At 30.6% G+C, this 23,581-nt stretch overlaps 1 protein-coding gene across 1 annotated transcript in view; it reads right to left on the bottom strand.

Moving 5' to 3' along the window:
- Positions 1-12,098: 12,098 nt before the first annotated feature.
- sens (senseless) overlaps positions 12,099-23,581 on the bottom strand; it is a 32,991-nt gene continuing 21,508 nt past the window's right edge. Inside the window, exons 5-6 of the mRNA XM_088258533.1 lie at positions 19,878-20,028; positions 12,099-14,436 (exon numbers count right to left, since the gene is read on the bottom strand). Coding sequence (XP_088114659.1) covers positions 14,141-14,436; positions 19,878-20,028 — 447 coding nt within the window. The 3' untranslated portion in view covers positions 12,099-14,140. The remainder of the gene's footprint in view (positions 14,437-19,877; positions 20,029-23,581) is intronic.

Genomic DNA, 23,581 nt, shown 5'->3' with positions numbered 1-23,581 from the left:
CCTCTAGAACGGCAGCCGAGCATGCTGACCATTACACTACAGAGGAGCAATAAATATAAAAAAAAAAAAAACAGTAAAATCCATAAACGCTTAATGATAAATAAATAATGAATGTGGACTCCATTCTTAATACTGCTGTTATTAAAATATAATATGATCTGAAGTGCTTGTGCTTTTATGGTAAACAGAGAACGTTTTATTACTCCTTTGCACGGCTTCCGACAAAAGCATACAGCCCTACGAATAACTTTCATATTCAAATCTCTGTGTATGAATCGCTATTCTGACATCACAATGGGAAATTGTTTAAGAGCATGGCGTCAATGTTGTTGGTTTTAAACTAGTTTATTTTTATGAAGAGATTTTTTTCGGAAAATTAGCCTGGATCAGACGAAAAAGTGAAACGCTTCCCCTTATCCGAGTTTTACCGGCAGTTGAAAGGAAAGTCTGGGAGAATCGTTTCCACTCTCTCCGTAAGTGATTCAGTCTAGGCGCATGCGCCGCATATACCGTGTTAATACGTAGCATAGGGAACCAGGAAAAACTTGCATATTATACTGTACATCAGTTAAACACGTTTTAATATTTATTAGTTAAATATTTCCATTCAAAGATATCCATATTTATATAAAATAAGACAAAAAGGGGTTCTTGTTATTTACTTCACAAGAATGTGTAATGAACAGTCAATTTATACAAGTTCTAAGTCCTCAAAATCATGGGGTATCGATGATTTAACCAGAATGGTGGTCTTAAACTGATCAGTTAAGCCAGCCTGCGACAGGTCGCGATCCATGTAGATGTTCAAGACTTCCATATTTCTTTCCAATAAATTGAGTACACATGAATTATTATTTAGTCGTTAAAAAAAACTAATTTTAAATATCCTGATCTTTGTACATAAATTTTTAAACAATAAATTACCCAAATATTTTAAGGATAAAATAATGTTAAACAAATTTTTTCATGAACATATTACTAGAAATAAGGATAAAATAAGACTGCCATTGTTGAAAAAAACCGAGTCATTAAATTGTTTCATGTATAAGGGTTTGAAAATGTATAATGAGATGTCTGAATGTGTGAAGAATGAAAAGTCTGAAAGAATTTAAAAATTAATAATTTGTTTACTGTAAGGAGATGAAAATATTTATATATATTTATATATATATATATATATATATATATATATATATATATATATATATATATATATATATATATATATATATATATATATATATATATATATATATATATATATATATATATATATATATATATATATATATATATATATATATATATATATATATATATATATATATATATATAATAGTTTACATTAGTGTAATATAAGCCAATTAAAGAAATGAAAAAATAAAAATGTTAAAAAAAATATTGGAAATATGTACTTAGAAATATTTGAGATATCTTTCATGTAATTTTTATGACATTTTTTTCATTCAGAAAATCATTAGCTAACCTCTTACTGACCACTCGCGCTTGGCGTTGAGTTGCTCGGGCTTGGTTATATTTCTAGCTTGATTTTTTCACAAACATTTATGGCTATATAATGTATAATAAAACAATCTGGGGACAGTTGTTGACGTCAAATTTGCCAAACCGCTCCGCCACCGAGCGCCATACAATCGCTGCAGTAATATTATGCAAAACGGTTCTTTGTGATCGTCGAGCAAAGGGATACTTTACGTAGGTGGATAAATGGTACATAATTTAACCTTTTTAAATATATAAATATGGTTTTGAATAGAGACATGGGGAAATTCATAATCATTAGCGTACTTACCTACACATACTCATGAATTCTTCTTCTTTTTCAAATCGATGATGATGATGATGTATTTTGTTTTTTCTGATGATTTTTGTTTTTCTCATGTTACCATGTATTATTTATTTTGATATTATTTTAATAATAATAAATAATAAAACCCTTATCCGCACCCCAATGGTGCATAGTGCACTGTGTCATCTTGATATAAACGCAGTGTTATATTGATCGTTTACACATGAAAGAAAGGTGATCAGCCCTTCGCTTTAGGTACCAGTCCACGGTAATATTAAATCAATTTTAGAGTGAAAAATCAAATATATTTATTTGACCCCCCTTGAGAATCGAACCCGGGACCTACAGTACGGTAGCCGAGGGTGATGACCATTACAAAATCACGCATGAATTACGTGATAATTTATTTTATCTTCATTCCGAACCATGAGGCAAGTTTCTTAGTTCTTCTTCTTCTTCCTTCTTTTAGATCCTCAGATCTGTTTGTTCCGTTGTCCGATTTTTTTGTGACGTGGACTTCCAGCTGACACGCCATCGCTTTGGAGGTCTTCCAAGTGGTCTTCTCTTAAACAGCAATTCGGGTCAGTCCATTTCCATACATTCTATTGATATGGAAAATGGGCATTCCAGATTCGTCATCGCTGTCTTCCCCATCTGACTATATGTCCACTTCTATATTCGTCTGCCTCTATAGCGTTGTAATCAGCACATTTGGCTTACAGGATGTACGAGGTTTAATTTCCAGGGGGGTCAAGAAAAATATAGGTGATTTCACTCGAATATTTATTTCATGGACTGATCCTTCATGCATTTTAAGATCAAGTTAACACTGCTTCTATACGATGCACTGACCTATGCACCATCATCTGTGGACAAGGTTTTATAATAGACCGCCACACGAATCACTCTTTGCAACCAATCTTCGCAGCTTCCACATTTATGCATCTCCTCATGTACACCTAAGATGGAGAAGAAATGTAAACCGAGAATATGTGACGAATACAATTCCAATCGGGCCAGCCGAAATCGAATGTCTTTGTTACCTTTTAAATCGATTGATAAAAATATGATTGACAAAAAAAAATTAAAAGTTTATATATCGCTCACTCCTTTCAACAACGTCATACTTATATAAAGAAAAAAACATGATTTTTCAGGAGATCGTTTTTTAAATTAAAAAATATAATAAAACGTATTAAAAATAAATATAAAGCCATTTATTGAACTTCTTGCGGAGCAAAATATCTTTAAAGGTAAAACCTGAATGTTTTTTTTCCATTTGAAAAATATTAAGTATATTTAATAAAATAATTCAACAATACCTTTTCTTTAAAATGCAAAAACAACACTTTCTGCCCTGTAGCGGGTAAATATTTAGTTAAAAATATCCCGCTTTTGCTGGGATATAGTACATTTTCTAGGCATTCCGAAAACATGCACAACTGAAAATTGTCGACTTTTGTTATATAACGTTGAAAGGAGTGGGCGATATGTAACCTATGCAGACGGTAGATATCCTCCTAGAATTATTTCTACAATTTTGCTGTCAAAGTTGTGAAAGAAAATTAAATTACATGGGAGGTTTAGGGGGAAGGAATATATACAATATATTGATTGAAGGTGGAAGGTGGAAGGACAACTATTATGTTTATTTCAACCGTAATTACAAAGGAACTCCTAAACTCTACCTGTTTCCGTAATGGGAAAATAATTTCTTTCAGATTTCGCATCGTAAAATAATATCAATATCAATTTTGTCCGCCTCCGTAGTGTAATGGTCAGCACGCTCGGCTACCGTTCTTGGAGGTCCCGGGATCGATTCCCAAGGCGGGTAAAATAAATAAAAGTGATTTTTTCACTGTAATATTTATTCAATATTACCATGGACTGGTACCTGAAGCGGAGGGCTGATCACCTTTTCTTCATGTGTAAACGATCAAGATAACACTGCGTTTATATCAAGATGACACAGTGCCCTATGCGCCATTGGGGTGCGGATAAGGGTTTTATTATTTATTATTATTAAATAATATCAAAATTAATAATACAAAGGTTTAATAAGAAAAATCATTTTAACTTGCTAAGTAATCATCTCGTGGCTTCCCCGCAGGAGAAGGCAGATATGTTAGAAGGCCACATTAATCTGTCTTTGCAAAATAATCTTCGACACTTTCAGATTCATGCATCCCCTCGTATTTACCTGCAGATTATTCTGACTGCTGACCTGACCACTTTCAAGTTTTTGAAATACCATGCCAAGTTTTCCTCAGTCTTCATCTGCTTCTATTACCAATTTACCTCGTATTTTTTTTACTATCATTTCTTCACTCATTCGATTCACGTACCCAAACCATCTCAACACACCTTTTTTTAAATTTAATCGATAATGCTTATCTCAGCCTTGCATTACTTCCTCATATTACTATTCGAACATCTATCATACAGCGTTTTGCAGCATTATGTACATATACATATATAAACGATCAATATAAGTTGTAACAATAAATAATAAATAAATAAAATGTTTCCTATTCCATTAATTGATTCGGCAGTCACTTTGTGGTAATATCAATCCATTTTTAATTTAAATTTTACTTGGTAAATACCGCTATTTCCTAAAATCTATTGTGACATGTCTTTCGATGCATTCTGCATCTGAAAATTATGTGGAACACGTGTTACAATAGATTTTAAGAAATACTGATATTTACCACGATTTTTCAAAATCAAAAATATAATTTGTGTCTACGAATATCTAAACAATAATGGATACGTTAACAGGTTCAAATACGTTCATATACTCCGCACCTTAAAATGATGTGGAACACGTGTCACAATAGATTTTAATAAATAGTGATATTTAACACGTAAAATTTAAAATAAAAATAACATTTATGTCTACGAATATCTGAACAATAATGGACACGTTAACAGGTTTGAATATATTCATTTACACCGCATCTTAAAATGACGTGGAACACGTGTCACAATAGATTTTAATAAATAGTGATATTTACCACGTAAAATTAAAATTAAAATATCATTTATCTGTACGAATATCTGAACAATAATGGATACGTTAACAGGTTTGAATATACTCATATACACGTCTTTACACATGTAGACGCGTACAACATAATATTAATGTCGTTATTCTCTTTAAACAGGGAATCACGCGCCAACTTTTACTTTTTACCCATAAATTTTGGAGCGTAACCATCAATGGAGCTTAATACGAGCTTCCACCGGGCGGTGTATATCGCGGGACTGCTGACGAGTGGAAGCACTTAGGAAATCACTGGCGAACCGGTTCCAGGGCCGTTTTGCGAAGCCGATATTCAATGAACTGGATTTTCTCATGTTTTCGTCAACCAAAGTGATAATTATTTATTAATTGGAGATAAGTTTCCCTTTCGCCCTGATAACAGAACGGGAGGTCTTGCCAAATTTTGCACAATTTTAATTTTAATCTTGATTCGCTTTTGGTCTATAGTAATCGTTTTTGTCCATGATAATAATAATTTTGATTGGAACCATTTAATATGAAATTACAGGGGTTTGGAAACATTGGAAAGCTTTTTCAATTTAAACTGATGTTTTTATTATTTTATTATTTTTGTATAAATTATTTAACGCCATTTCAATAAAATCATCCAACTTTGATCTAAATTTGTATGATTTTATGTATTAATTGAATAGAAAATGATGGAAATGAAAATTATGGAACTCTGTGAGCGTCTAGGGAGTACTTTTTATAAGTTGTGCTTTATCCTGCCTAAACAGACCTTAAAGATTATTTACTGTTCTTTAGTAGAATCCATATTAAGATATGGAATTAAGTCTTGGGGACATTCGACGAAAACAAATTAAAAAATGGTTCAAAATCTGCATTATTCCACAATCGAAAAAAATGTACCCAATCATATATTATATGTAATCAAAGGGACAATCCAATCTTGATATATAAACGATCGCATTACCAGTTAAGGTTTGTAACTGGTAATGCAATCACTCAGACAAATGTGCGAAAAACGATGTTTGATGGATAAAGAATGAATGCCTGTAAGATAATCATTATTGATAAAATTATAAAACGTGTGCTGAGATGATTTAGATATGTGGAACAAATGAAATATTGAAGATCGATAAAACAAATTTATGAGCCGAATGTAATAAACAAAGGCAGAGGAAGTTACAAAGATCCGAGAAAAACTACAAAATCATGTTTTCCAAAAACGTGAAATCGGTGAGGAGTCGGAATTATCGACGGGTATGGATTAGGAGATTCGTAAATGTATAAACGGCGAACAATGCTTGAAAAAAACAGATTGGTGGAGCGTTCTATCCTCTCCGTATATCTCTGAGAAGAAGCGGTTTGTTGGTTAGAGAACAAAAACATCATGGGATCCTGATTAACATATATTTATAGATAAATCGTTAATATTAAATTGTATGAACAAATTATAAAATAAACATTCGTAATGCCTTTTTTAAGTAATAACGTTACAAAATAAAATTAGCATTACATACTTGAAGCTATTATTGAACTTTTTCTTAGCTGTCTACCCTGATACAGACCAATCTTAACACCCAGAGCAATTCTGCAACAGCCAGTTAATTTATGTAAATTTATTTGCATAATTTTTCCAAAACTGACTTATTTCAACCATAATAGGCCAGTCGCTGCGTATCTTCAATTGATATTGCATTAAAAATGCAATCGTCGGGTTGAACCGAATGCAGATGAAACACCTGATAATTGAAATAAAGGTAAGTAGTTAAATTTAGCCGTTTATTGAAATAAGTAGTCGATTGGTAATTACCTTTTTTTTAAAAGGAATAACCCGCAAAGTCTCTATTTTAAGAAGCTTGGCTGGTAGGATAGTACTCCAGAACGGTAGTATCATTACACTACGGAGGCTGTCATAATAATTTATTAATATATTGTATTTATAAAATGTATACATTTTAGAGACTTGAAAAGATAAAATCAATTAGAAACATAAAACTCAACTGGTTAAGATAGGTCTCACGGCATGTACGAGTATATATATATAAATATATATATATATATATTATATATATATATATATATATATATATATATATATATATATATATCTAAATATATATATAAATATATGTATATATATATATATATATATATATATATATATATATATATATATAAATATATATCTAATATATATATATATATATATATATATATATATATATATATATATATATATATATATATATATATATATATATATATATGTATATATATATATCTAAATATATATATATATATATATATATATATATATATAATATATATATATATATATATATATATATGTTTATATATATATATGTATATATATATATATATATATATGTATATATTTTATTTTTATTTTTTATATATACATACATGTATATATGTGTATCCAGATACATGGATATAAAGGAAGCTAGGAGTGCATGTCAGGACAGACATTATAGCGTTTAATCCTCTTTGCCTACCACCCCTTAAGGTAAAGGAAACACCATAATGGTAGGAGTAGTGGCAGTCGATAAATATTTTTTGATTTCCTGTTTTCAAAGGAATTTTTTGAATATCTTATTATAATCACAAAATTCTCAATTTCATACCATTTTTGAAATTCTAAGCGGCCTGGTATTAACTCTAGATAACTAAACTATATTTGTAGATACATAGTAACTAAACATTCGTCAGGCGGACTACGCAATTAAAAACGTGAACATTATCAAAAGTATTTATTAAAAATAGTAAATGGTTACATGACACTTAAGTTTGGTTTATTAAGAATGAATGTAGGAAACATTTAACAATAAATCACTATTCCGTAAACAAAGCCTGGCGGGTACGGGGTGCAAGGAAGTAAGTGCACTTGACAATTTCGGAAAAGGGCATCGTCGCGTGGACGAATGTTTAGTTATCTAGGGTTAAAAATAGAAATTCAGTTGTAGAGAGTTGGCTCTCTAACCCAAAGATTCTGTCTCGGAATTCTATACACTAACCACGGGACAACTTATTATTAAACCATATCCGCTCCCTAGATGGAGCATATGCAATTCGTGATAGTTCATAAGGAACTGTCACGAGAGGTAGTATCATACATGATAAAAATAGTGAAGGACATTGGTAACATAAACCAAGCTAGGGCACAAAATGCCGAACCCTCTTCTAGTGGAACGGAAGGTCTGCTGATGACAGTCAACAGTCCGCCTTCTCCTGAGGAGTTTTACGTGGTTTCCTCCCAGCAATGAGTAAATGCTTAGAAGTTCCTATTTGACCCACACTAGATTATCCCTCCTATGCCCAACACAGATTCAAATAAAAACATATTGAATTAGCTAGAAGAAACAAAAATCCACTAAATGATCTATAAACCTTGTACATAATACGCAAGGTAAATAATAAATGCAATTCCCATCTAAAAAAAAAAGCATATGGAATCCACAAAGTGTCTCCAGTCAGAAGTTATATTAACAAACTGAAGCAAACAAAAATAAATTTAAAAAATGGGGATAATTACGACCATCTGCGGGCAAAGCGGAATAAATACAAGTAATTCGCATATCATTATTTTATTATTTTTTGCATTGTATACAAATGGAAAGTGTTTATAGTTTAATACAAATATCAATTACATAAATACACAGCAGTAAACAGTATTAAATACAAACATTATGCTAACATCCTTATTTCGAGGAGAAATTTCTACAACATTTTGATATCGAGACCAATTTATTACAGTTGTTAGTACCAAAACTTAGAGCTAATCGAATTATTTTACATCGGATTTTAGATTTTATCTTTGGTCAACTAGCCGTGTGGGATCTAGACTTTAATTTGAACTTGCGAAAATATAATTTTCAGCAATATTCAGATTGAAGAAAATGAACATTTATAAGTACATACATATGATTTATAGTCATGAACTAACGAATAGGTAAAATAATAATTCGATTACAATAAAATTCTTATAAGAAATCGCTTTAAAAAGTAATTACCCTCATTCGAAAATCAGACATTGAAAAAAGTTAAATAATAATATGAATTTTTTCGATAATTTACGTTATGCCATTTTGTAAAAAAATGTATTTTTGACATCTAAGTACCAAACCATAAAGCAATGTACGAAAAACTGATAAAAATTTACAAAGTAGTAAAATGGGAAAAAGCGTATTTTTTGTTTTATCATATTAGTTTAATTTTGACAGTCAATGTAAAAAAGAATACGCAGGTCTACAAATTTGTTTTCCAATTTTATCCTTATATAAAATTAGTTTAATTAAGAAAAAGTTACAAATAAAAACGGCAGTTAGTTGCTTGTTGATTGAAAAAGAAAAAACATGAATACATTTTGAATAAAAGGTAATAAAAAGAATAATGAATTAACTATTTTACCTTATCGTGATTATTTGGTGACTGATTTACACATCGTGCAAAAAACGTGTAGTTATACAAAAGTATATAACAATTTTTATAATTTTTTTTTATTTAAAGGGTAAAATCAAACAATTTAACGACCTTTTATCACAATTTAAATGAAATTGTGGTCTGCTGCAAAAATTAACCAAGAAAAAAATATGTTTAAGATTTAGATTCAAATTTAGATTACAAATTTAGATTCATCCTTTTTAATTTAGGCGTTTTAAACATCAAATATGAAAACCCGCAGAATTTTAAATATTTTATTGAATTCAAAATTACATTCGCCAAAATTTAATTGGTCAATTTTCGCAGTTTGATAACGATAGAAAAATTTGTTTGTAATTTTAACCTTTAAAAATACACCAAAAGATAATATTTGATGTACTTTTTACAAAACATATTTGGTTCATGATTATTTACACGACTTTTTTCCAATTTCACTAATGGGAACCTATTTTCACTAATTTCAATCAATTTGGGCTACTTAAGTACGAGTAAGTACACTTATTTAATGAAATAATAAAGCTTAATAAATATATGCTACATCAAATTATATATTTAAGATTAGAGTAAGTCTGGTAAAAATTATTTTTAAAAAATACTTAGGATAAAGGGACGATAACACGATTTTGGTTGAATGACTAATTTTAACTTAATTTTTATATTAAAATTTTAAAAAAATATAGATACAAAGTTGTTTTTGGGGATGGAAACATATTTCAGATCAATTATAATTAATTTATGAATTTAATCTGTTCTGAAATGCAAAGAAATGATTTTACAAAATACCGTTATTCCTCAAATTAGAAGTGCATACGTTTAGATTGAATTGGTGTTAATTTTGTAAATTTTCTCTATGTCTTACCTCAAACAAATGTTATTTATTGTGGTAAAACGTGATTAAATTATAAATAAAACAGTTGTTTTTTAACCACTTCAGTGTTATATCGTTACCACTCGTTTCGGAAACTACAGATGTTTCCATCCTCGGATTTATATATGAACTTATGTTTATATGCAAGTATTTATTTGAGCCCGTAAATGGAACCATCTAGAGCTTTCAGAACTTATCGTAACAATAGCATACTCAAGTGTTTTATTTATAATTTAATACATCAAAATACGATTGCAGAGTAAAATAATTTATCTTTTCTTTTTTATTTGATAATGATATTGATGATGAGCAATATCGAAGCAGGTATGGCTTAAAATATCATGATTAGTGATATTTACCAAGTAAACTTTGAATTTGTTCAAGTTTATGTTTATTTCACTTTAGAGGGTAATAGATGTCCGATGTTTACCTGATCTACCGAGCATATCGAAGCAGGTATGTCTGAAAATATCATGACTAGTGATATTTACCAAGTTAACTTTAAATTTGTTTACTTTATGTTTATTTTACTTTAGAAGGTTAAATGTTCGCTATTTACCCGATATACCGGCTATCTCGAAGCAGGTATGTCTGAAAATATCATGACTAGTGATATTTACCAAGTTAACTTTAAATTTGTTTACTTTATGTTTATTTTACTTTAGAAGGTTAAATGTTCGCTATTTACCCGATATACCGGCTATCTCGAAGCAGGTATGTCTGAAAATATCATGACTAGTGATATTTACCAAGTTAACTTTAAATTTGTTTACTTTATGTTTATTTTACTTTAGATGGTTAAATGTTCGCTATTTACCCCATATACTGGGTATATCGAAGCAGGTTTGACTGGAAATATCATGATTAGTGATATTTACCAAGTTAAGGTTGAATTTGTTTACTTTTATGTTCATTCCACTTAAGAAGGTTAGATGGCCGGTATTTACCTCATCTACCTGCAGTAAAATCACACTCATCATAAAAGCATCTGTGAATACAATTGCATTAAACTGATTCTCAAAATAAATTTGATTACGCAAGTTTTTGAATTATTGCGTGGTTAAATGTTTACCCAAATTAAAATGATTTATATTCATTATTCAAACATAATATATAGATTATCTCCACAGTGTATGTTTCAATAAAAAGAACAAATATTTAAATGGATAACGCAATTTTCCAAATTATTACGTAATACATTTTTTTAAGTAAAAAAAACCGTTAACGTTTTTTTACATTTTGTTTTGTAAAAGAGATTGTTTTTTTTTTTTAATTATTTTTATTTATCGAAAAAGAAAAAAAATTAAGAATAAAACGATAAAATTACATCTATGTTTTCAATTTGGTTTTCATTAGGCAAGTTACGATCGAAAATAAGCGTTAAACACTTAAAATACATTTTAAAAACTTTGGTATACATGGTTACAATTTGAAACATAATCAAAACTCTTACAAGATAAATAATTTTAAAAAAAAATCAAGTCAAATTTTACGCAATGTCACGATTTGAAATGAATTATGTCTTTATTTTTGGACGGCTTAAGATAAATGTTTAGTACGCAATTTAAAAAAAAATATTACTAAAATATTTCCAATACAAAGTGCAAAATTCTATGTAAAAAATATACATACAATACTTATAACTTCCAATAGGATTTTAGAATATGTACTTTCAATTAAATATATGTATATTTTTTGAACATCCGAAGTAAAGTGGTTAGCGTGTTTTGCTACTGCGCTAGAGGTGCCAGGCTCGTTTCCTAGGGCAAGTGAAAATGAAAATAAGTGATTTTAAATCTAATATTGATTTCATAATACCCTGGACTTATACCTGAAGCGTAGGGCTGATCACTTTGCCTTCGTGTAATTAATGATCAAGATAAAACTGTTTTCATATAATATTGTTCCCTATGCACCACTGGGAGTGGGTAAGGGTCAAATTATTATTATTTTTTAAACTGGTCAATGTTGAAATAAATGGCAATTGTTTTATTTGGAATCTAGTACTATAAACACATAAAAGATATTGTATTAAAAATGATTGAATTATTCACAACATCAATAACTTTTTTAAATATAAAGTTAGGTTTATAAGGCTTGTGACGTTATTAATCATAATGGAAAAAATATTAATAAATTTTTGATATTTTTCTCAAATGCTTTATAAAACATTATCGAAATTCATAAACTTACGTATGTATGAATTAATTAATTTTTAATAATTTTATTTACATTGACTGAGAAATTAAATCTATATTGATATTTTAAAAATTAACACTACCGATAATTACAACTAATTTTTGTTTGGTACGTAATAGCGCTATGAAGAACGATTAATCCTTTTATTAAACAAGCATTTTGAACATGGCATCCATACAAATTAATTAAATAAAGGAACATTTCAAAAGGCATGCAATAAAAATTAAATGCTATTTTTTTACAATATTTACAAAATAATTTGTTTCTACAGGTAACTTATGGGTAATCGGCCATAAGACATATTAATATTAATGTACAAATACAACTTGATTTTGTAAACAGTTTTAAGTACAGTAAAACTTCGATATAGCGGACTGAATACGGACTGAAAACTTGATATAACTGGGGGAAGGGTGTCCGTTAAAGCGGAAAGTCCGTTATATAAAAATTGGTTTTAAATTTTTTTTTATATGAACACAGCACTTAGATATAAATAAACAATGTAAAACACAAACGAAATTATATTTGATGATTAAATTGTATTCGGACACTCGTCGTGAAGTGACGTTACTATGTATTTGATATCGACGCGCTCGCTTTCGGCAATCCTGGTTTGAAAAAGGAATCGAGTTTTGTTTGCACTTTTGAAGTTTGCTGTGTTTTTTTCAATAAAACTCTGTATAAGTATGTGTATAATATTTATGGATCGGATTTTTGTTAATTTTATCTGCAGTCCGTTAAAGAGTGGTCCGTTATATCAAGGTTGTCCTCTATATGCATAGTGCAAACGAATATTCGCTTCAATCCGGTATAAACCTGAAAACTTATCATCGAAATGTGGAAAGAAATGTCATTTTTACTTTCTGAATCTCTTAACATTGGTGAAATGTATTTTACAGGGTGACGCAAAATTGATCACCCTATCAGAAGATGTTATAATTCTTGCAAATGGCGTTGCACATCAATTATATTTCACAATTGTAAATTAAAAAGTTGCAGCATTTGAAAAGGGTGATAAATTTTGCACCACCCTGTAATAATGGGTACGTATTAATTACATAACATATGCACTCAATCGCTTTACTAATTATAAGAGCTTTCGATAGTGATGCAAGTATGCGACTAGTTTTGACTCGTAAAACGTGTTACGACTAGATGCGAAGTGAACACCAATCACGGATAGTGGGTAAATAACGCCACATGTGACCTAATTGAAAATTAACTCTAATATTTACGACAGTGTATGAGGTCACAAGAAATGCGAGTATGTTTTCAAAACGTGGCCAGAGAGAGAAAATGGCTTGACAACGGTATCCCAATTCAAAAAAATATTCATTTGTTATGCGTGTGAATCGAGTTTAAATAACGTCTTTGATGAGGGTCGAAATACAGTATTTTCAAATATATTTCTTCTCTTATAAACCCTTGAAACGCTACGTGCAGCGCAGTCAAAGGATAACTGGAGAAGAATCATTGCTTCGACAAGGGTCACAACCCTCAAAAATGAGGAGTAAGATGGAGAAAAAAGGTAGTTGAAGTTTTTATCAACCACAGGTTGTTAAAGTTTTGAAAAACCATTGATAGGCAGCTGTCCAAACCCAAAACACAGTAAGGAACATTTTTTTGTAGTGCGTTTTTTTGCATTTTTGGAATAAGTAGATTCTACTTAGTCCGAAAATGCAAAAAAAAACGTGCTAAAAAATTTCCCTTGCTGTGTTTTAAGTTTGGACAGCCGAGGTGAGGTCTTAAACAACTATTAGTTTGGGATTCTAATTTTTGGTGATTTGAGTTTTCAACAGCTGCTGGTGACATGCGCCAGCTCGGCCTGCATCCTGGGCAGCGGGGTGACCGTGACGGCGTCCCCGTAGAAGTGGCGGTACTGGCGCGACGCGTGTATGATGGAGGACGGCGCGGCGTCGGGGTGCTGGGACTCGCGGTGGCGGCGCAGGTCCACCTTGCGCTGGAAGGCCTTGTCGCACAGGCCGCACGTGAAGGGCTTGTAGCCCGTGTGCTTGCGCATGTGCGTGATTAGGTTGGAGCTCTGGCTGAACGCCTTGGAGCACACCACGCACTTGTGCGGCTTCTCGCCTGAGGACAAAACAAACGACAAAAATATTATTAAATGTTATTATATCTGCCTTCGTAGTGTAATGGTTAGCGTGTTTAGCTACCGTGTTAGAGGTCCCGGGGTACCGTAGAACGGGGCTACTTGCACTTTGATGTGTTACTTGAGCATAGTACAAAAAAATTTCGATCTGTATTTGGTCTACAATAATGAACATGATTCATTGTTTCCCTGGCATATTGTCACGATATGTTAATTATTGTAGACCAAATATGGATTTTTTTAAATTATTTTTACTGGGCTCAAGTAACACATCAAAGTTCAAGTAGCCCCGTTCTACGGTACATCAAATAATCTATTTTTTACAATCATCATTTCCAATAAGGAAAGATAGACAAATATCTGTTGAACATAAGAGCAACACACGCAATAAACATTGATCATGGTGTACAACGTGCTTCTTAACAGCTGTTATTTAGCACTTTCAATGCTTTAGATTGCATTGTTGTTTTATGGATTTTGTATTTATTACATTACTAGTATTGTGTGTGTTTTTTAAATTTATTTCCATTTAACCAGACTGAAGCAGAGCAACGTGTGATTAAGTACAGCGAATGTATGTTTGTATATATTTACATATATATGTATATATATATATATATATATATATATATATATATATATATATATATATATATATATATATATATATATATATATATATATATATAATAAATTTTATGTAATGTATACTTAATGATTTGGCGAAAGATTTTTTTTAATCACAAAATTATTTAGTTTTTTAAACTAACTAACTATACTCGTACTCAAGGAAAGAGAATACGTTTAAAAATCAGAAAAAAACTTTCACGACACACTTCTTATAAAATATTTATTTAATTCTCCCCATCAACCAATGGGAACAAGTTTGACATAAATGCTATTCGTGTTTCGAAAATCCCATGTTTTTTAAAAGGGGTTGAATTCTCATGTAGGTTAACTAAAACTCCTGCAATTTTTCCATGAAATTAATTATTCAGGCTCCCTTTTCATGAATCTTCAGCACTCCATCGACCGTAGTTTGAAAGTTCTCCTTTCCTGAAATATTGAAATCTTCGACAAAGAATCCAACAAATAACTTTTGTTTTCATGACAAACTTCTGGACAAAGTGTTGTGTTACTTTTGTTAATATTAGATTAATAATACTATTGATTTTTAATGGCCTCTAAATAACTAAAATTAATCTATTTGATACGAATGAATTTGATGTCATACAAATCATTGATGTCTATATTTTTGACATCTATTCGCACCCAGATGATGCTTAGGACACTGTATCGAATCGACGTTGTTTTTACTTATGATCTACATAGACATCAATATAAATGTCCATTTGTTCAAAATATGATTGAGAAATTATATATATATATATATATATATATATATATATATATATATATATATATATATATATATATATATATATATATATATATATATATATATATATATATATATATATATATATATATATATTATAAGAAATATATTTGAAATACTTGATCACGCCAAGTTTTTTTCGGTCTGTGTTTCTATTACCAACCACATTCGCCATATACAATTGTTTTACTGCCCTTTCTTCACTCATTGACGATTGTAAAAAGATATACTAAACGATTGTAGGATTATTTACTTATTTTGTATATTAAAAGCATTGATTACTTGTGGTTTGTTTGTTTTTTGTTTGTTTTATTTTTATTTTAATGACCTGATGATGGAAAACTTTCCTAAACCAGTAGTCACAAATAAGTGTTTAAAAAAGTGGTATTACACAAAGTAAACAATGGATGGTAAGGAAATTGGATTATTTACAGTTTATACAACAAGCATATATTTATTATTGATTTTTAAGTAATTATATGGTTCAGTAAACTTCCCTATAACGTTGAGATAGGTGCTCCGTTATCGGAGTGAGCGTTATACGGAGTTAGTGATTAAATTGTATTTTTACATTTAACTAGTACAAATGACTGAAATAAGTAATTGTTAATCTAATATACAAATTTAAAATATTTACCCCCTGTAACGTTCCCTCCGGTAACACGGTACCTATCTCAACGTTAAAGGGGGGTTAACTGTACCATATAATTCCTTTAAATTTATAATAAATATTTGCTTGTGTTTTTAATATTTAATTTGATAATCTATGTTATAACGATCAGTGAGTGAGGAAAGAACAATACACAAATATATGATGTATTTTTTTTTCATTTCTTTCAATTGTTATAACCCTTTTTTACAACCAAATTTCTATTCTTTTTATATGAATTTAGCCTGCACCTTTATTGTTTCTGCAAGCTTATTGTGTTCTCATCTAATTGATGAAAAACATTCAAACAATTTGTATTGCACTGTATTTCATTTCTTGTAATATGTTTTTAATAATTTCAATCGGCGGGTATGTATGAGGAGATGCATGAAAGTGGAAGAGGCGAAGAATGTTTGCAAGGACAGAGTGGTGTAGCGCTCTATTCTCTTTGCCTACCCCTGATGTGAAGCGGTGTGATGGTTAGTTAGTTTTTTTTAAAATAAAATATGTTTTTCAATGTTTGTGAACCATAAATAAATAAAATAATGTTATAGGAATGTTAACTGTATTTGTAAATCATCGTGTTCGGTTAATTCGGATGTAACGAGGTTTCCAACGGATGTACTTGACGCAAAAGCTCGCCAAACCCTAAAATAAGTACATAAAAAGTAGATACCTTAACGGGTAATCCTAATTATTATTACTCACTAAATGTAACACGAATTAATATTTGACGGGGCGATTAGTGCTTCCGCCAGGGCGCGGGAGTGTGCAATAAAGGGTAGGTTTTTATAAAATAAGCTTTTATTTTCTATAAATTGCACATATAATTTTCATTTTAGTAATTTGGACACAACGTTATACGGAATTATAGAATGAACTGCGTAAATCATCAAAATACGATTTTCGTAAATTAATAGTGGTATTTACAAGTAAAATTAAAATTAAAAGTGGATAGACATTAATTACCACAAAGTGACTACTGAATCAAATAATGAAATTATAAGATTTTTTGTTGGATTAGTATCTTTACCGTGAATGTGCTAACCTAAGGCTAATGCAACACCGCTTATCATGATCATACTTCAACTTAACGAGTTTTACATTATTTGCGTTCATTTTTGTAACTGTACGCATTTTAAAACAAATTTATAAATGTGATTTTTTTGCCTTTTGATGACATTTATCAAAAAAATAAACGATAATTAAAGCATATTTTCCGAATGTGCAGTGCTACCATATAGAATTATATGGACGAATTGGTTGCTCCGAAGATGTTGCTGTATCGTATCATTAAAAAAAAATAAATATGCGACGTTCTACAATACTTCACCCAGAAAGATTTTAATCCCTGTTTCATCCCTATTTTGAAATGATAAATTAATGGGTTTAAGGGATTTATCGATTATTCCACCTTAATCTCACGTTGTAATGTAACTTTTTATTTATATAGCAAAGCCTAACATTGCGTGTTTTAAGACACCTCTCTTAAAATGTTTGAAATTGCATCATACGACCAATTTACAGGTACATTTTAATTTCTACATTTCCAATTAAATTCGTGGATATGACACGTTTTTTTTCGTCTCATCGTGACAAGTCAACAGCACTTCCGTGCTTTTAACCAATGACATCATATCACCGACAAACCATCTCTATTAACTCTTACATAAACACCAAAGGGTGTTAATATACTAATTGTTATCAGCTTAGTCAACACAGGGTAATTACTTTTTATGTTTTCCTCACCCAATCAAGCCTTCATGATGTTTAGAATCGTAATTGGAACAAACGAAAAAAACCCTTTTAAAATTTACAATTGACTAAAACAGGCTTTATTTTTAGAATCATACAGATGATAATAATAATTCGTCTTTACATAACACAAAGTTAATGCCGAATCAATAAATAATATAATAATTATTTAGTTACCAACCACCGTTCTGGAGGTCCCGGGTTCGATTCCCAGGGGGGGTCAAATAAATATTAGTGATTTATTCACTGTAATATTTATTCAATATTACCCTGGAATGGTACCTGAAGCGGAGGGCTGATCACCTTTCCTTCATGTGTAAACGATCAATTTAACACTACGTTTATATGAAGCAGTGCCCTATGCACCATTGGGGTGCGGATAAGGGTTTTATTATTATTATTATTTTCAACCAGAATTCTATAAACACTTTTTTCAGAATATTGAAAATAAATCATGTTTGTAGTTAGACAATAGTCTTGAATCCTATTATGTAAATTCGGTCAATACTTAGGTATTTATTTTAAGAAGATAGAGTTCAACCTTACAATGTACTTATGTATAAAATACACCGGTTTATGAACTGTAATCGGATTATTTAAATGAATAATTTGTCTATTGATCGTCTATGTCTAAGTGAGTGACCAATTCCAGCTTAAACGTAAAAGGTTTCTGAAAGAAGACCTATAAATTTAGAAAATAATTTAACCATTATAACTTACAAATGTATCGATAAAAACATAAAAATAGAATCATTAAGAGTAGAAAGAGGTTTTGTCATTATTTACGATTATATCGATTATTTGTAATTTTTTTAATTACCTATCATCCAACTGATTCTTAAATCTACCTAAGGCTAATGCAACACCGCTTATCATGATCATACTTCAACTTAACGAGTTTTACATTATTTACGTTAATTTTTGTAACTGTGCACATATTTATCGAAAACCGGGCAGACCACCAAAGAGTTGGATTGACAGCTAGGAGTCAACATCGCGGGAGGTTAATTCGTCTTAAAAACAGGCCACAAGGCCTACACCAAGAGGAAGAATAAATGTTTACCAACTGCCCTCTTAAGGCGAAATAGGTGTCACAAAAATCATAATTTTCGTTTTGATTTGTATTAAAAATAATGAATAATGGAATTATAAAAAGTATACGCCAATTAGATGTTCGAATAGTGAAATAAGGAAGGAATGCAAAGCTGAGATAAGCATTATCGATAAAATTAAGAAAGGTGTGTTGAGATGGTTTGGACATGTAGAACGAATGAGTGAGGAAAGGACGGTAAAACAAATTTATGAGGCGAATGTAATTGGGAAAAGAAGCAGAGAAAGACCGAGAAAAACATGGCACGATCATGTATGCCAAATACTTGAAAGTGGTCAGGTTAGGAGTCGTTACAATCGGCGGGTATGTATGAGGAGATGCATGAACGTGGAAGAGGCGAAGAATGTTTGCAAAGACAGAGTGGTGTGGCGTTCTATTCTCTCTGCCTACCCCTGCGGGGAAGCGGCGTGATGGTTAGTTAGTTAGTTTTTTATACGCCAATTCAATATACAGGTATAACATGACATCTCAATCGTCGATTAAAATGAGGGTTTGCTAGTTGGCTTACCGGTGTGAATGTATGTGTGCTTCTTCATATCGGACTTCTGGTGGAATCGTTTCCCACAATACTGACAAGGGTAGGGCCTGGTGTCAGAGTGGATCAAGAGATGTGTGGAAAGGGTGCTGGACCTCTTGAAGGCTTTTCCGCACTGCTTGCACTGTGGACAATAAAACAAAAAAAAATTACGATCAATATATAAAAATAAACATTTGTATATGAATACGACAAATTTGGAGAACTACAGATGTTCTCATCAACAGGAGAAAATTAAAAATATAATAAAAATAACCCTTGAAATGTAACCATTTTTTATGTTCAATTTTTGTTTTTATGGATTTGCTTCCTTCAATTTTTACGAATTTCAGTTACCAATCTTACATATGTACTTTGTATTATGGTAGGGACTGATCGGAGCCATTTCGTCGTAACGTAATGCGTTACGATGCGAGCATTCTTATAGTCAGTACAGCGAGCCGAGTGCTCCATCCATAGTCGGAGTCGTCGTAACGTCGCGCGTCGCGAGCGACGTTACGACGTTACGTTACGACGAAAGGCTCCGGTTAGTCACCACCTTTATATGTTGGTACGAAAAATAGGATAATTCCATAGGTAATATAAAGACAGATATTCGAATGGTGAAATTAGGATAGAATGCGAGGTTGAGATAAGCATTTTCGATAAAATGAACAAAGGAATGTTGAGATCGTTTGGGCATGAGAAACAAATTTACTAGGTAGAAAAGGCCGAAGAAAACTAAAGATAACTAAAGTATTTAAAATATCAGGAGTTGAAATGTATAAGGAGATGCATGAATCTGGAAGAGGCGAAGAATTTTTGCTGTGATAAAGTGGTGTGGCGTTATATTCGCTCTGTCTACCTCTGCGTGGAAACAGCGTGATGGTTAGTTTGTTAATTAGAAAAATAAAACATCTCTTTAAATTTGTACAAATGAGGTCTTATATAATATATTTTTGTATATATCAAAATTATCCATTTTAAGGTAAAAGTATTAAATAATCGGTGAAAATAATTACTTTCTTTCAAAATATGATAAATTTAGTATCCACATAGATAAGAAACGTAAAATACCTTTAAGTAAAAATTTAAATTAATTTCCCTTCGGTCACGCGAAGGTTTAATAAAGTCTGACGCGACTCGAAATTGATACTACATAATAAATGCGCAGTATAACACTTAGACCATGATTGAAAAAATCCAACAAAATGACAAGCGGCTATGATATGGAATATCAAGTGATTGAATAATATAAAGCAGGCCTGCCCAAACCGAATTGCACCTTGGTTCGCATCGATGACCTTAAATTTTCCTAAAGGCCGTATACGGATATTAATAATCAGAAAAAAATATTATAGATAGCACCGAATTTCATACTTATTGATTTTTTGTAAGGATTATAAATAATTTGAATGCAGTGGTAATCAGAAAGTATAATCAGGGAAATTGTACAAAAAAATATTACTATAACCAGGTTTGAAAAGAAAACACAAATTGAACCAACAATAAATGTATTTTTATAGTACATTTTTACAAATTTTGGCAATTAAAATCAAACAATATTACCAATTTTATTTTAAATAAAACCAATTTATCAATGGCCACTTAGTGCGAGATTTGAGTTTTTCTAAATCTATTTTAACAGTTGGAGTTGCACGCCTTAACCGGTTTTCGAGATTTACGTCTGTCATTGACGCCGTATTTATTTTTAAGAGAAAGAGAAATACTAATGTTTTTACTATTTACAAAAATACTTAAATTTCATATTATTTCTGTGAGCCTAAGCGGCTCATTATTAGAAATAGGTATCAAATAGTCCGTGACACTAACCACGAGACCACAACCTGTTTCGTTGTTAATATAAAATCACCGGAAAATATGCATTTTACATACAACATTTTGAGTGTGTTCAAATACTAAATAAAAAGCTTCTTTACATCTCACCAATAGATGCCTCTAGTGAAGTTCTAGTGATTCAAGAACAAGGTTTCCAAATTGGTTCATATATATATGTAGAACTTCCAAGAATTTGAGTAGTGTGGTTGTCAATAATGGGTAGAATTTGTGAATGTTACACGTGTGTAAAGTGATCACTTAAACCAGCCTATGACGGTCGTCAGCCCCGTAAACGCCCAGACTTCCATATTCTTTTTCATCTTTGATGAGATGTCAAAAAATAATATGCATTTTATATAATTAAAGAAACTTTATTGGTTTATAACTTGAATGTGATTTTAAATATATCTGAAGGACTCGATTTTTTTTAATATCTGCGGGCCGCGAGTTGGGCACCCTTGATGTAGAGCCTGTAGAGGTACTGATTCACACCCTCGTAACGGGGATGTAATGGATAGTTCGCATGGCCAGAAGGGTTGGGTTGGATCATAAAAAATACATACTGATGGGGAAAAACTTTGAAATTTCCTTTTTCTTCAAAGGAGGGGCAAGATGACTGGTATTACTAACTTGTACGTATTCATTACACCTTGTAATTATATAGCTATTATTTGGTTTCTTGGTATACTCTGCTAATAATATACCTAGGCATTAATTCTATCAAAATTATTTTGACCTATCGCTTTGTAATACATAATTTCCACGTTTAAATATCTCCAATTAATCGATATGGGTATTTAAATGATCTTTGTATGTGTTTAAATAAATTATTTTTATTTATTTATTTATAAAATGTTAAATCAAATACTGATTTTTTAAAATATTTATTGATTCGGCATTAACTTTGTGGAATGACATGATCATTTTAATTAAATTAAACACTTGAATAATCCATTTTATCGAGTTTTATTTTTATTTACGACTAGTTTTGAAAACGACAATTGTTTTCATCTTCTGGTACAAAATAATTTAGTTTTAATTTGTACCAGAAGATGTAAACTATTGTCGTTTTCAAAACTAGTCGTAAATAAAAATAAAACTCAATTCAGTGGATTATTCAAGTGTTTAATTTAATTAAAATACTGATTTTTTAAGTCTACAAAGTTGTTTAAATTGTTAAAAAACACATAAAAATCATTTTTATGACAGTTATTTTTTTAACAATAAAATACAACTTAGTAGACTAAAAAAATAGTGTTTGATCTAACATTTAATACATAAATTAAAATGGAGTTCTACAAATTAAACGCCAAATCTAGAAACATTTTAATTTATATACGAGTAGGTACATATAATTAGTAAGATTTCCTTTGTATGGCTTATAATGTTTAATGTGAGGCTACTGGGAGAAACTGTTGAAGAACTCCGTCATCATAAATTGATCATGGAACCCATATGGGGAGGGATTACAATTGTCAGCGAGCTAATCTTCAATATACAACATTTCTAGACCATTATAATTTTTATTAAAAACGCTTTATTACATTTATATTTTCTGCTATTTTTATTTTACTTAATAATACTTTGTCTCCTTTTTTGTCTTCTTTAAATGGTCATAAGGCACTGCATCAAATTGATGTAATTTTAAACTAACCGTTATTATATAGAGGCAAGATATAATAAGTCCCGTATTATTAATATATTAATAAAGCTTTGGTTTTTATAATGTATTTTCATTTTCTGTTATTTTAATTTTAATTTATATAACTATGTCTCTTTCTTCTTTTTCTTCTTCTTCGTATCCTCATCCTTAACCAATGGTTCATAAGGCACTGAATCAAATTGATGCAATTTTGAGA

The sequence above is a fragment of the Brachycentrus maculatus genome, unplaced genomic scaffold (assembly GCF_059751285.1).
Source record: "Brachycentrus maculatus isolate JH-2025_06_01 unplaced genomic scaffold, ASM5975128v1 h1tg000097l, whole genome shotgun sequence".
Classification (NCBI taxonomy): Eukaryota; Metazoa; Arthropoda; class Insecta; order Trichoptera; family Brachycentridae; genus Brachycentrus; species Brachycentrus maculatus.
This window is presented reverse-complemented; position numbering and strand designations above follow the sequence as displayed.